The 12,025-nt window shown below is 57.7% G+C and overlaps 1 protein-coding gene across 12 annotated transcripts in view; it reads left to right on the forward strand.

The window, feature by feature from the left end:
- ABLIM2 (actin binding LIM protein family member 2) overlaps positions 1–11,814 on the forward strand; it is a 154,682-nt gene extending 142,868 nt beyond the window's left edge. For 8 of the 12 annotated variants that reach the window (XM_061191940.1, XM_061191932.1, XM_061191933.1 and 5 more), the window contains one exon: positions 10,066–11,814. In XM_061191940.1, coding sequence (XP_061047923.1) covers positions 10,066–10,179 — 114 coding nt within the window. In that variant the 3' untranslated portion in view covers positions 10,180–11,814. The remainder of the gene's footprint in view (positions 1–10,065) is intronic. The other 4 variants (XR_009701071.1, XR_009701072.1, XR_009701073.1 and 1 more) reach the window with 1 other exon arrangement.
- The last annotated feature ends 211 nt before the right edge of the window (positions 11,815–12,025 follow it).

Genomic DNA, 12,025 nt, shown 5'->3' on the forward strand with positions numbered 1-12,025 from the left:
ACACCGCAGGTGCAAAGGCCCTGGGGCAGGAGGCAGCATAGCCTGTTTGAGAAGGAACTAGCTGTGCTTGAGCGGGTGATGGGCAGGAGGGGCCAGGCCTCGTAGGACCCTAAGCCATGATAAGCAGTTTGGTTTCTAGGAAAGGCAAGGCTTTTACGTTGCAGGACGACCTGATTACGTAAGTAAAACAGTGCCCGAGGCTGCACTGTGAAGCCTGAATTGGCTGTGTGGATGCAGGGAGACCATTTTGGAGGCGGTTGGGTTGTCCGGGCAAGAAATGATGGCATCTTGGACAGGGTGGTGGCAGTGCGGAGGTGAGAAGCGGGTAGATTCAGGCCCTATTTCGGAGGTCAAAGAGGGAGGGGCAGGGACACGCCTGGCGTGACTCCGGGCTGTCGGGATGCGGTGCTGGGTAAGTGGCGGTCACTCGGTGCAGCAGAACGAACCCAGGTTCTGACGATGTTTGTCGCTCTGGGCAATGGGCACAGACAAGGGAATTCAGGATGCTCAGCCTGACAAAGAGAAAGGCGCCATATAGGCACCTGGTAGCCCACAGTAGGTGCTCAGTAAAGGTTGATGACTCATGGAGGTGTTTGGAAGGAGTTGTGGCAGTCCTCCGCCGCTCTGGAAGCGCTGTCACATGGAAGGCAGTCAGTTGAATCGTGTGATCCCGATGCGCAGAGTAAGGATCAGGCTTCCTGGGGAGACCCGTTCGGGGCCAGTTTTACACCATCCCTGAGATCCAGCACTTTCTGTCCTGGGGGTTCTGGGTCCCAACGCCTACCCCTGGCACCCAAGGACCTCATGCCTTGGAGGGTCTCAGATCCTTCCTGCGTTTGGCTGTGCCAGGAGCTTCCACTCTGAGGGGGAAGAGCCTTGCCTGCCCCGGGCAGACTCAAGTGTCCTCTTACCTGAGGCCACTCCTGCAAACCTCTGCCTGGCTGCCCGGCATTTGCCGAAAGACTGGCCATTTTGCTCGTGCATCAGCCTCTTGCCATCCAAAGGTGGCATCCTGGTGGAGGGAGAGAGCACTTAGGGTTGGGATGACCTGGGTGTGAATCCAGTCTCCATAATGTCTAGCTGTGTGACCGCGGACCAGTTACTTAACCACTCTGAGCCTGACCCTTACCTGTCAGATGACATCGCTGTTGCCTGTCCTGCTGGGTGGTTTGAGCATCTATTCAGTTGTTCAGAAGTAGCCATGAGCACCTGCCGTGAGCGAGCCCCAGGCAGGTGTGATGTGCACACGGTTTCAATTATTTTGTCCATGTCACCCCCAGTTTACCAACCTGGGAACCGAGTAGGCCAGTATGGATTAGAAAAAGGTTTCCACGGGGATGGGGTGCTATGGGCTGGCCAAACAATGATTGCTAAGAACTTAGTGGAAGAGCAAGGTGGCTGGCTGTGAATGGAGGTAGGATCAGCCACAGGCTTGGCCACCAGGAGAACAGAGGTCCCTCCTTGATGCCCGATATGGGGTAAAAACAGGATGTTTGAGAATTTATCAGATTTGGCTTATTTACAAGCACTTGATCACTAGGCTGTTCCAAGCACTTGACACGTTCCTGTACTTGGTTTTCACAAGGCGGTGCAGCAGCTGCAGAGGAGGCCTTGGTGGGAAGGGGTGGGGGTGGGGGAGCTGGAGGACGTCCCCAGGCCCTCGGCTTCTGGGGGACAGACCTGGGGTTCCGGCTAAGTAGTCACACAGGGCCACTGTGCTGTGCATCTTCCTGGATTAATTACAGTACTAAAAGTGAATTTCTAATCACCCTTCCTTGCCCCAACCTCCCAGAGCACACATTCGGCTCCTTAGGTAGGAAGGTGTATCAGCCAGGGCCCTCCGGAGAATCAGAACCAACAGGAGACAGGTAGACAGACGGACAGACAGATATGGACATAGATATGTATTAAGAAATTTAATTTAAGGAATTGGCTTCCCATGGGGCTGGCAAGTGTGGAATCCGCAGGGCAGGCCAGCAGCAGGCTGGATGGACACTCAGGCAGGAGCTGACACTTAGAAGCAGAATTTCTCCTTCTCCAGGAAGCCCTCAGTGATTGCCCCAACGGAGTGAATGAGGCCACCACATTATGGAGGGTCATTTTCACTTAAAGGCTGATTGTAGGCATGACCACATTGACAGAATACCTTCCCAGCCACCCCTAGACTAGTGTTTGGCCAAACAGCCAGGCACCAGGGCCTGGCCAGGCTGACTCATGCAGAGAGCAAAGGCTGCCGGCTGAACAGGTTTGGAAGGAGGGTGTGTCCAGGCGAGTCCCCAGTGTCCTCCTTTCTGAGTGCTCAGCAGAGGCAAGGCTGAGCGGCTCCTCTGGGGCCACCTCTGCCAGACCCTGAGGCTAAATGCACACCTGAGTTTGCTCAAGCAGGAAAAGCCCAAGTTGTAGGAATGTGCCTGAAAAATAAGGTCCTGCAGTTAAAGAATACGTCCTTTGTTTAGACTCATCCGACCGGTCTGATAAGAACCTGACAGACTGATGGTGAAGTGTGGGTTCCCAGCCACTGGGTGTGTCTGGGAGATGGATCTGCCGCAGCCGCAGCCTCCGGGACCCTAGGGCCTCCCAGGAGAGGCACGGAGAACAAACAGGAGCAGTCCTCCAAGGCCAGGCCAAGTGGCAGGGACTTAGGGGTGGAGGGTGGGGAGGGAGGAGGGAGACGCAGTGCAGAGTAGGGCAGGCAAGTGGAATGGGCTCTGAAGGAGGAGAGAGGAAGCTGGGAGGCAGTGTGGCCGGCAAGGTGAGAGCACAGATTTAGATTCAGGGATGCAAAGAGCACAGATTGTCCCTGGATGAGGATGGCAGACAGGCCCATCCTGCCCTACTGGAGCTGAGAACCAGATGAGATCAGCAGTGATTCTGTACTGAGAGACACACATGGCCCGGGGCCTGCTCGCTTGGCTAGTGCAATCTGGGAGGGCTCTCTGGAGGAGGGGGACATTTGAACTGGTACCTGTAGAAGGAGGAGGAGCTGCTGTGTGAAGTGGAGGGAGAGCACTGCAGGCTGTGGGTGGCAAAGAGCCTGGCATGTTCCAGAACCCGTAGGTGCCCACCGTGGAGCAGAACGGTGGTGGAAGAGGTGGGCAAGGACACGGTGAGGCAGGGCCTCGGGGCCACCTGGCAGCCACGTCACTCCACATCTCGGAGCCTCCGTCCCCGTCCTTCCCCGTACACTATGAAGAGGTCACGAGCCTGTGATGGAGAGCTCCCGGCCCTCACCTGGCACAGAGGAGCACTCCGCAGATGGCAGGGATCGTTGTCATTATGGTGACGCTGTCGTTATGGTGATGATGTCAGGGACCTCCGGCTAAGACGGCAGAAGCTTTAGAGCATGGACCCAGCTCAGCAGGACTCCCCTCTGCAGACAGGGCCTCCTTGCACAGTGTGATGGGGCAGGGAGGCTCCGTGGGACCCAGGCCTCAGAAGAAACGTGGGCCCTTGCCGGTCTAGGATTCGCAGGCTGAGCGGGTCTGGGGCCTGAGCCCACCCTATCAGCCCCCATTGGAGCAGGGGGCCTGGCAGTGGCCGGTGGGCTGGCGTGGGACATCTGAACTTGGTGAGGTGGGCAGGGGGTACTGGGAATGCCCTGCAGGGAAATCGAGGCAGGCCAATCCCAGCAGGATGGCGGCTAGCCTGGGGTACCCTGCAGAGCAGGGGTAGCACAGGCCAAGGGCCTCCACCACAAAGCCCCGGACGCTTCCAGAAGCTGCATCAGGGGGCAGGAAGTCAAGGCTGAGAGAAGGGCCCGGGCTCTCGAGCCACCTGGCCTGGCGCCTAGGCTGCATGCCCTCGGGCGAGGCATGGGACCTCTCTGAGCCTGGGTTTCCTGAGGTCGTAAAATGAAAACTAGAATCTCAGGGCAGGTGAGGATGGCAGCAACTGTCATAAAGTCCCTTCCCGAGCCTGGCCAGTGGTCCTCCATCAGTGCAGGAGAATGGCGGGGTTCAGGGTCCGAACTGGGATCCCCGAGTAGGCCTCCTGGACCTGGATGCTGCGTGTATGAGTGTGCGTGATTCTACCAAAATGGGCCACTGCGTCGTCGTTTCGGAGGGTCCGTGACCCAGAAAAAGTGGGGCTTTCTGCCACAGAGGGACAGAATGGATGGCCCGGCTTCCAGGTAGACAGGCCTCCGTGGGCCCGTCTGCCAAGGGGAGGGGTAGCCCCCCAGCTGCGTGGACCTGTTGGTCTGAACGGCACGGTGGTCTCAAGGAGCAGCAGACAGCAGCTTCTCAGGAAGAGCCCTGGACCCTGGACCCCTGGCCAGAAGGTGCGAGTTCTAATGTGCCACCTGCAGGCTGGGTGACACGGGAGATGTCCCCGTCTGTGGCCCGGTCCACGTCCTCTGGGCACCACCAGCTCCCAGACTCGTTGCCTCCCTGGGTGTGAGTGCACGTGTGCATCTGGCACAGAGCCGTGTGTGCCCTGGGTTCCCGGCTGCTGTCCCTTGATGAGCCCTTGCTGCGAGCAGAGGTTAGTGGCCGTTACTGATTCATGTATTCAGGGAGCCCTTGGCGATGGAGCCAGGTTACAGGGTTAAGTCAGATCATGCACCTCAGAAAACTACCTCTGGCTGTAAGATGCTGGTGGCATGTCATCAGTGCTTCACAAGGCATCAAGGCCTCCAGGTCCCAGGCCCTCGCATGGACTTAACTGTGCTCTGACCCACCTGCCTGGCAGGTGTGAGATCTCTGTGGGGTGGGCGCACCTGCTCTGGTTTATTTCTGCGTCCCGGCACCTGAATGAGGAGAGAGCAGAGCGCCTGCATAGGACCAGCCCTTCCCCCCCTTCTCTCCGCTCAGCCCTTCCCCTCCCTTCTCCCCGCTCACCCTACCGCCCAGGAGCGCCCCAGGCAGGATCCCGGGCACACAGGCCCTATCCCTGCCCGGGGGTGCTCATTACAGAGGGACCCCTAGTGCATCCGGCTCGCTCAGAGATCAGGGGCTGCTAGAGCTGCCCCTGTTGTTATATTTTCAGGAATTTCCCACGCTGGTTGTTAAACCAGCCATTACTGAGAAACAAATGATGTAAACTTATGATTATGAAAATTACATTTAAAGCAAAGGTGATAAATACTCAACACTCCCTCCTGCCTAATCTCTCGACTACATTTTACTACCATCTGTGCTCTCGAGGTTACTTAACCGCTATTGCATCTGTGTGCGGGAGGAATCATCTGTGACAATGTGCTCCCGGGCATCTCTTTCCAGCTCTGCATTCAGGGGCATCACGTTGGAAGCTTGAAACTGGCCGTGGTGTATTTACACCACGGAAAGGAGGCTTGCGGGTCTGGGAGCCTGGGGTGACGAGTGCAGTCAGGAGAGACTTCCTGGAGGAGCTGACACCCAAGCCCAGGTCTGGGGAGTGAGTAGGGGTTACGTGGGCAGAGGAGGAGGGGCCGGCATTCCAGGCAGAGGGAGAATGGGTGAAGGCACAGACAGGATTATTCCGATTTTACAGACCTCACAGCTGAGGTCGTGTCACTCAGCACAGCTGGACAGGCTTGGAGCCAGGACCGGATTCTTGTGTGTCTGGCTCCTGAGCCCGAGGTCTTTGCACGATGCTGCCCTGGAGGGTGACACATAGGCAGACCCCCGGCAAAGCGTGTGGGACCCCTACTATGCTGCAAAAATGGCCTCCTCCCCAGGGGCTCTCCCCAGTGCACCCCAGAAGCGAGGCCATCCCGGAACGTCCCTCGGCCCAGGCACCACGCCCTGGGCTGCCTTCCTGCCGGCTTGGGAGGGAACTCGGCCGTGCCTGGCCTTGGCGGGTCAGGGGAGCCTTCAGGAGCCAGCGGCCGGGGGAGTTGGGCCAGGGTCAGAAAGCTGGCTCTGGCCTCTGGGGTCAGCCGTGCTCTGCCACGTCCCTCCTGCTGCGGCAGGCACTCGGGCAGGCAAGAAGAGCCCTGGATGGGGGCCCTGACTCTGCCTTGAGAGAGATTACCAATTTCCCAGCTGCCGGGAGCGGGAGCCCTTAGCCCCTTCTTCCCTGGGAGGCCGTGGGATCAGCCAGGTGTGGTGAGACACTATAGACCACACAGCTGGGTCTGGGATGGCTGAGCAGATCCCTCTGTCAGGGCTTCCCCATGTGACCCTCTCCTGCCCTCCAGAGCCCTCAGGCAGCCAAGTTTTGTTCTCAGCCTACAGATGAGGAAACAGGACCAGAGCCCGGGGGTCCCTGCCAGCCCCCAGGACTTGCCCTTGGCCTGAGTCCCCAAACCCAGCTGCCATCAGCTGCTCTGGGAGGGATGTGACACACGCGGACTCCTGGGCCCCTAAGGCTGCCTTGGGAGGTTTTGGGGGGGCGGAGGGGAGGGGGCAGCCACTCTCAGATGTGACAAGCACCCCGGGGCACTGTGACAGGGCTGCGGGGTTGGGAACTCAGCTGGGACACCGTGCAGCACCCCTCCCTCCCTCCTGCTCCCGGCTGCCTCCCCAGCAATGGGGTGGGCTCCTGTGGCCAGGTGGGGGCCAGGCGGGGGGAGCAGGGTTGGGAGCGCCAGCCCCAGAGGGTCCTCTCCTTTGCCTCTCCTCCCGCCCGCTAACCCACCACATGTCCCCAATTCTCAGGTCCCCAAGGTTGGGTGTCCCCTTGCTCGTAGAACCCGGGTTTCTGTGCAGCTTTTCGGACTCAGTTCTCAGGGCATCTTGGTCTGGAAGCTGGAGGACGGGCTGCATGGGACCTGCGGTGGGTGCCGGGGGTACGTGACTCCTTGGGCCCCCTTCCCACCCCCCGCAGGCCCTGCCGTGGTCCCCCTGCTGCTAGCGGGAGGCTCCCGGGCGCTGAGCACAGGGTCACCCTCACCGCGCCGCTCTCCCCTTCCCAGCTTAGAGCGCGGTGACCTGTGTCGCCGCTCTCCCCTCTCCTCCCCTCTGTGTGTCACCGCCTGGGAGACCCAACCCCGGAGACACCCAGGGGCCCTAAAGCAGGAGATCACAGGCTGCAGGGGCGCTGGGCGCCACCCCGCGAGCCCGCTCCATGCCCCCCTGGGATCCCTGTTCGCGGTCCCCTCTGGGCCCCTTCCCCTGGCTTCCACCTCCCCAGGGCCCGGCCCTGAAGACCAGTGTCTCGCTCAGGCCTCTGATCTTTCTCTGCCCCGCCGCGCTCCCATGAACCACCCGCAGCCACGGCCCCCGGGGCCTCAGGACCCCGGCCTGTGTCAGGCTCCCGCTCAACACTCATCCAATAACAGGAGACGCCATTTTCCTTTTATGCTTCCCGTTGGGCATCTTGGTTGACCCACTGTCCTTGGGAAGGTTGTGACATGGTACCTGGAAGTGGGTGCTGCAGTCTGAAATGACAGTTCTGAGTCCCCGTGGGCTGGGTTGTGGATTCCCCAGATCGGCAGGAAACCCCAGTGTCAGCACCGTGCAGGTGGCTCATTTCTGGCATGTGCCAGAACCTTCTTCCTGGTTGCAGGTCCGAGATGGCAGCAGGCGGCTTACGGCCCTTCCCTGGCAGAGACTAGCTTGATGGTGTGTGTGTGTCTGTGTGTGTGTCTGTGTATGTCTGTGTGTCTGTGTATGTCTGTATCCCTGAGTGTGTGTGTGTGTATCTGTGTATGTCTGTGTGTCTCTGTGTGAGTGTGTGTCTAGTATGTCTGTGTGTATCTGTGTGTCTATGTATGTGTGTGTCTGCATGTCTGTATATGTCTCTGTGTGTGTGTCTGTGTATATCTGTGTGTATATGTCTATGTGTGTGTGCTGTGTGTGTCTGTGTATGTCTATGTGTGTGTACGTGTGTGTCTGTGTATGTCTGTGGAGTCTGTGTGTGTGTGTGTATCTGTGTATGTCTGTGTGTATCTGTGTGTCTATGTATGTGTGTGTCTGCATGTCTGTATATGTCTCTGTGTGTGTGTCTGTGTATATCTGTGTGTATATGTCTATGTGTGTGTGCTGTGTGTGTCTGTGTATGTCTATGTGTGTGTACGTGTGTGTCTGTGTATGTCTGTGGAGTCTGTGTGTGTGTGTATCTGTGTATGTCTGTGTGTCTCTGTGTGAGTGTGTGTCTAGTATGTCTGTGTGTATCTCTGTGTCTGTGTATGTGTGTGTGTGTCTGTGTGTGTCAATATATGTTTCTGTGTGTGTGAGTGTGAAAGTGTGTGCGCCCTCTGAGGACCCCAGGCCCAGATTCAGTTAGGAGGGCCTTTTGTGACTCAGCAAAAATGGGTCCCTTGGGTTCCCTCCCCCATATCCTGCCAGCAACTGGGCTCCAAAACCCAGTGCACGCCACACAGATGTGGTGATTTTTATGAAGGACACAAGTGGCAGTGATTGATGTTTCTGCTTTCCATAGTTAACCATGTGTCTTCACACCGTTTTCTCTCTTGATCACCACAATAACCTTTAGTATGAGGTGTTTTGTTTTAAATGTAAGGAAACCACTCTTTTGGGGGCAAGAATTGGGTTTTTTAAATTATAAAAGTCACAATTTTAACCATTTTTAAGTGTATGACTGAGTGGCGTTTAATACATTCTCAAGGTTGTACGACCTCCACTACCTCTATCCAATTCCAGAACACTTTTATCAGCCCAGCAGGAAACCCCGTACCGTTGACCAGCTATTCTCGGGTCCTTTCCCTCTCCAAGACCCCGGCAATGACTACTCTGGTTTTGGGCCCTGTGGATCTGCGCATCCTGGATGTTTCGTATAAATGGAATCAGCCTAACAGTCGTGTCCGTGTTTTAGCGAACGTCAGAGCTTCACGACTTTGTATGGGTGAACCGTGTTCCCGAGTCTGAATCGAGCTCATTTCGTTTATCCATTTGTCCTTCGATGGGCAGTTGGGTTGTTGCCGCTCTTGGCCCTTGCGGGTGATGCCGCTGTGAACGTGGGTGTGCAGGTGTCCGCGCGAGTCCCTGGTTTGGGTCCTCTGGGAGCCACCTGGGAGTGGATCTGCTGGGTCGCGCGGTGATCCTGCTAAGCACATGGAAGATCAGCCAGACTGGTTTCCACACGGCCACACGGAAGCCACACTTCTCAAATGGGGGCCAGAGGGGGGATTTGAACCGGGTCCTCTGGGGCCAGAACCTGACCCCGCCTCCTGTTGCAGACTGTCCCCCACCTCCTTTCCGTCTTCCCCTCAGCCCTCCCAGGCAGGAGGGGGACAGCCTCACTCCCCCTGGGAAGTCCCCCGGGAGATGGTGCCGTGCCCACCCGCGCCGGGTCTCGAAGGACAAGAAGGAGTTACTCAGAGCCTGCTGAGGAAGACAGATGTGGGGGTGATGGGAGCAGAAACCTGCAAGGAACAGTCTAGAGTTCGGGTGGCAGTCAGGGGAAGCTCCACAGAGGTTGCTGTATCTCGGATCATAACAAACGTGCCCAACACACACTGGCCCTGCCTGTGGCCGGGCTCAGCCCTGAGAGCTGACCTGCACTGACCCACTCACCCACACAGCTCTGGGGGGGTTGCCAGGGTGACCCCATTTACAGGTGAGTAGACCGAGGTTCCAGAGGCTAGCTGGCGCAGGTGCCCTTGACACCGTGCTGTTCAGCCTCTCCATTGTGCCCCCGGGATCGGGCTCAGAGAGACAAAAAACTCACTCATGGTCACACAGCAGAGGTGGGGAAGAGGGAGGATTTGAACTGAGGCTCCTTTGCTCGCCTTCCACACCTCAGCGTCCTCATCTGTGAAATGGGGGCGAAATAAACCACCCACTTCTGGCTCTCAAACGGCGGCCATGAAAATTAAATGAAATCATGAATGTGCCCACATATGCTAATATCCTGAAATCTCAGCCGTTTCCAGGCAGGAGGAAGTCCTCTCCTGGGTGTGCTTTCAAATTTTGTCTGCAGTGGGACACGTGTCTGTAGGTGTCAGGAGTCAGGGCTCTGGCCCCGGTTCTGCAGCTGGTCACCGTGGGGCCCTAACCAGATCTCTTTCCTCTGGGCTTGGTTCTGTCCGCTGCAAAGCAGAGTGATGGGGATACAGAGGGAAGGTGGGGAGCCCGAGGGCCCCGGGTGCGCTGAGGGGGAGCACCCCATCCTTGCTGCAGATCCGCCTCAAGGGGCGAAGTTGCTGACTGCTCCCCTCTGGGTTTTCCTTTTTTCCTGAAGAGACACTTGTCGCCCGAGGAGTTCCAGGAAGTGTTTGGGATGAGCATGGAAGAGTTTGACCGCCTGGCCCTCTGGAAGAGGAACGACCTCAAGAAGAAAGCCCTGCTGTTTTGACGCTGCCGAGGCCCCTGACCACGGGCACGCCTGCGGGAACCACCAGACCCCTCCTCTTGCACTTGGCTTTGGCTTCTCTGTGTCCACGGTGGGCGGTGGGTGCCTGGAAGGGCCGGGCTGGGGCCTGGGGGCGGGAGGAGGTCCCAGAGCAGGTGCAGCCCCCCCGTTTCTGCCAGCACCGCTCCCGCCCGTAGTTTAGGGCCCAGACGCCTGGCTTCGCACTATTCCTTCCCCGCTGTTGCTTGCCGTCAGGGAGATGCTGCAAGTCACTGCCCCGGAGATGGGGGAATGGACAAGTGCAGCCCACCTCCCAGGCCTCCGGGCAGTGCCCACCCCACGCTGGGCCCTGGGGCCACAGAGGCGATGGGACCGGAGCTTTGAGGAGGCCTGTCAATGACAGGCGCTGACAGGGTCATGGGTGGGTGGGCGCACGGCGTGGCCCCCCTCACCCGTTCAGCCTCAGGAGGCACGGCCTGGCACATGGGCCCCCCACCCCCGAGGCAGGGGGAGTGCCACCCAGGGCTGCAAGAAGCATGGGGGCTCGGTTTTCACGGCCTTTGTGATGAATCAGTGTTTAGGGAGGAACTTCAGTCTAAACAGGCACCTTCTGCCAGGGCCCTCCGTGCACTGCATTTTTCTTCCAGATCATCCCTTAGATGCCTAAATGATATCTTTAAAGTAACACAGAAGTTTTTATTTTATTAAAAAGTAGAGCCTACTTAAAGATGACATATATACAGAGTTTAATTCTATGGTCCCGCTGAAGGGGAGCACCTCCAGCCTGATTCTCCACTGTTCGCATCTGTGTGGTTTCAGGTTTTGGGTGTGTTCCTAATACACAGGACTCCTTGTCTGTTTTCTTTGTGCTTTTTTGCTTTTTGACCTGTCATACAGGTACCCCGAAAGGCAGACCCACTCCCCACCCCCCCATAATGCTGTTTGTAAGTACACGTAAAGTACAGCCACCACTGTTTTTCTCGCTGTCATTTTCCAAGTCTTGGAGAGAAGACATCCTCCCCTGACGGCCAGTGCCCCAGAATGAAGGATTTCCATGCCCTCTTGGTGACGTGGCCAGGGGTGTCCCACCTTCCCCCCTTCTCCCCCATAAAACACAGACACCCCCAGGGAGGGATGCTCATGCCTGGTCCTGAGACCGACAGCCAGACCCTTGGGGAGACGGGATGGGAGGTGCCGCCTAGATCCACAAAGTCAGCAGGGCATCCACGGCAGGAGGCCGGCGGGTCCCCCACTGGAAGGCGTCCTGCTTGTGATTAGGTGTGGGCTAGAGCGTGGTGCCTGACACGGAATGTTTGTCAATGCGTTGAGAGGCCTGTGAAACACTGCAAAGGTGTCCCCAGAGTCTGCCCCCTCCCTGTCTTTGTGAAGCTGCATCTTTCTGTGTTTCCTGGATGTTCCCATCCGTGAGTCAACGTCACTCAGCTTCCTTTTGGCCCCGTAACACGCCAGTCCCTCTGCGCACCTGGCTTCTCACCAGCCCGGCTTGGCCAGGGAGGGGAGTTCTCAGCACCTAGTACGCTTCCCTCCACTTTGCGATCTGAGCCCGGGCCACTGGAAACCCCCAGTTTCTCACTAGTGAACATCATTTTCAGACTAGGGGAGCCTGGAAAAATAAAGGATGATGTATTATAACTTGTGAAAGTGAAAAGCCACTTCTTATAAATGCGCGTCATTTCTAGGCATGGACCCCCTTCTACTGACAGTCCTTGGGGAGAGCGTCTGCCGAAAGTGGTCGCCCCGGAAGCGTGCACAGAGCCGGGCGGGACGGCCCCAGGGTTGGCATCGGGAACGCCCTGGGACAGTGCTCTCAGGGGCAGCCCGTAAGGGT

Source organism: Eubalaena glacialis, chromosome 5, assembly GCF_028564815.1.
Source record: "Eubalaena glacialis isolate mEubGla1 chromosome 5, mEubGla1.1.hap2.+ XY, whole genome shotgun sequence".
In the NCBI taxonomy this organism is placed as follows: domain Eukaryota; kingdom Metazoa; phylum Chordata; class Mammalia; order Artiodactyla; family Balaenidae; genus Eubalaena; species Eubalaena glacialis.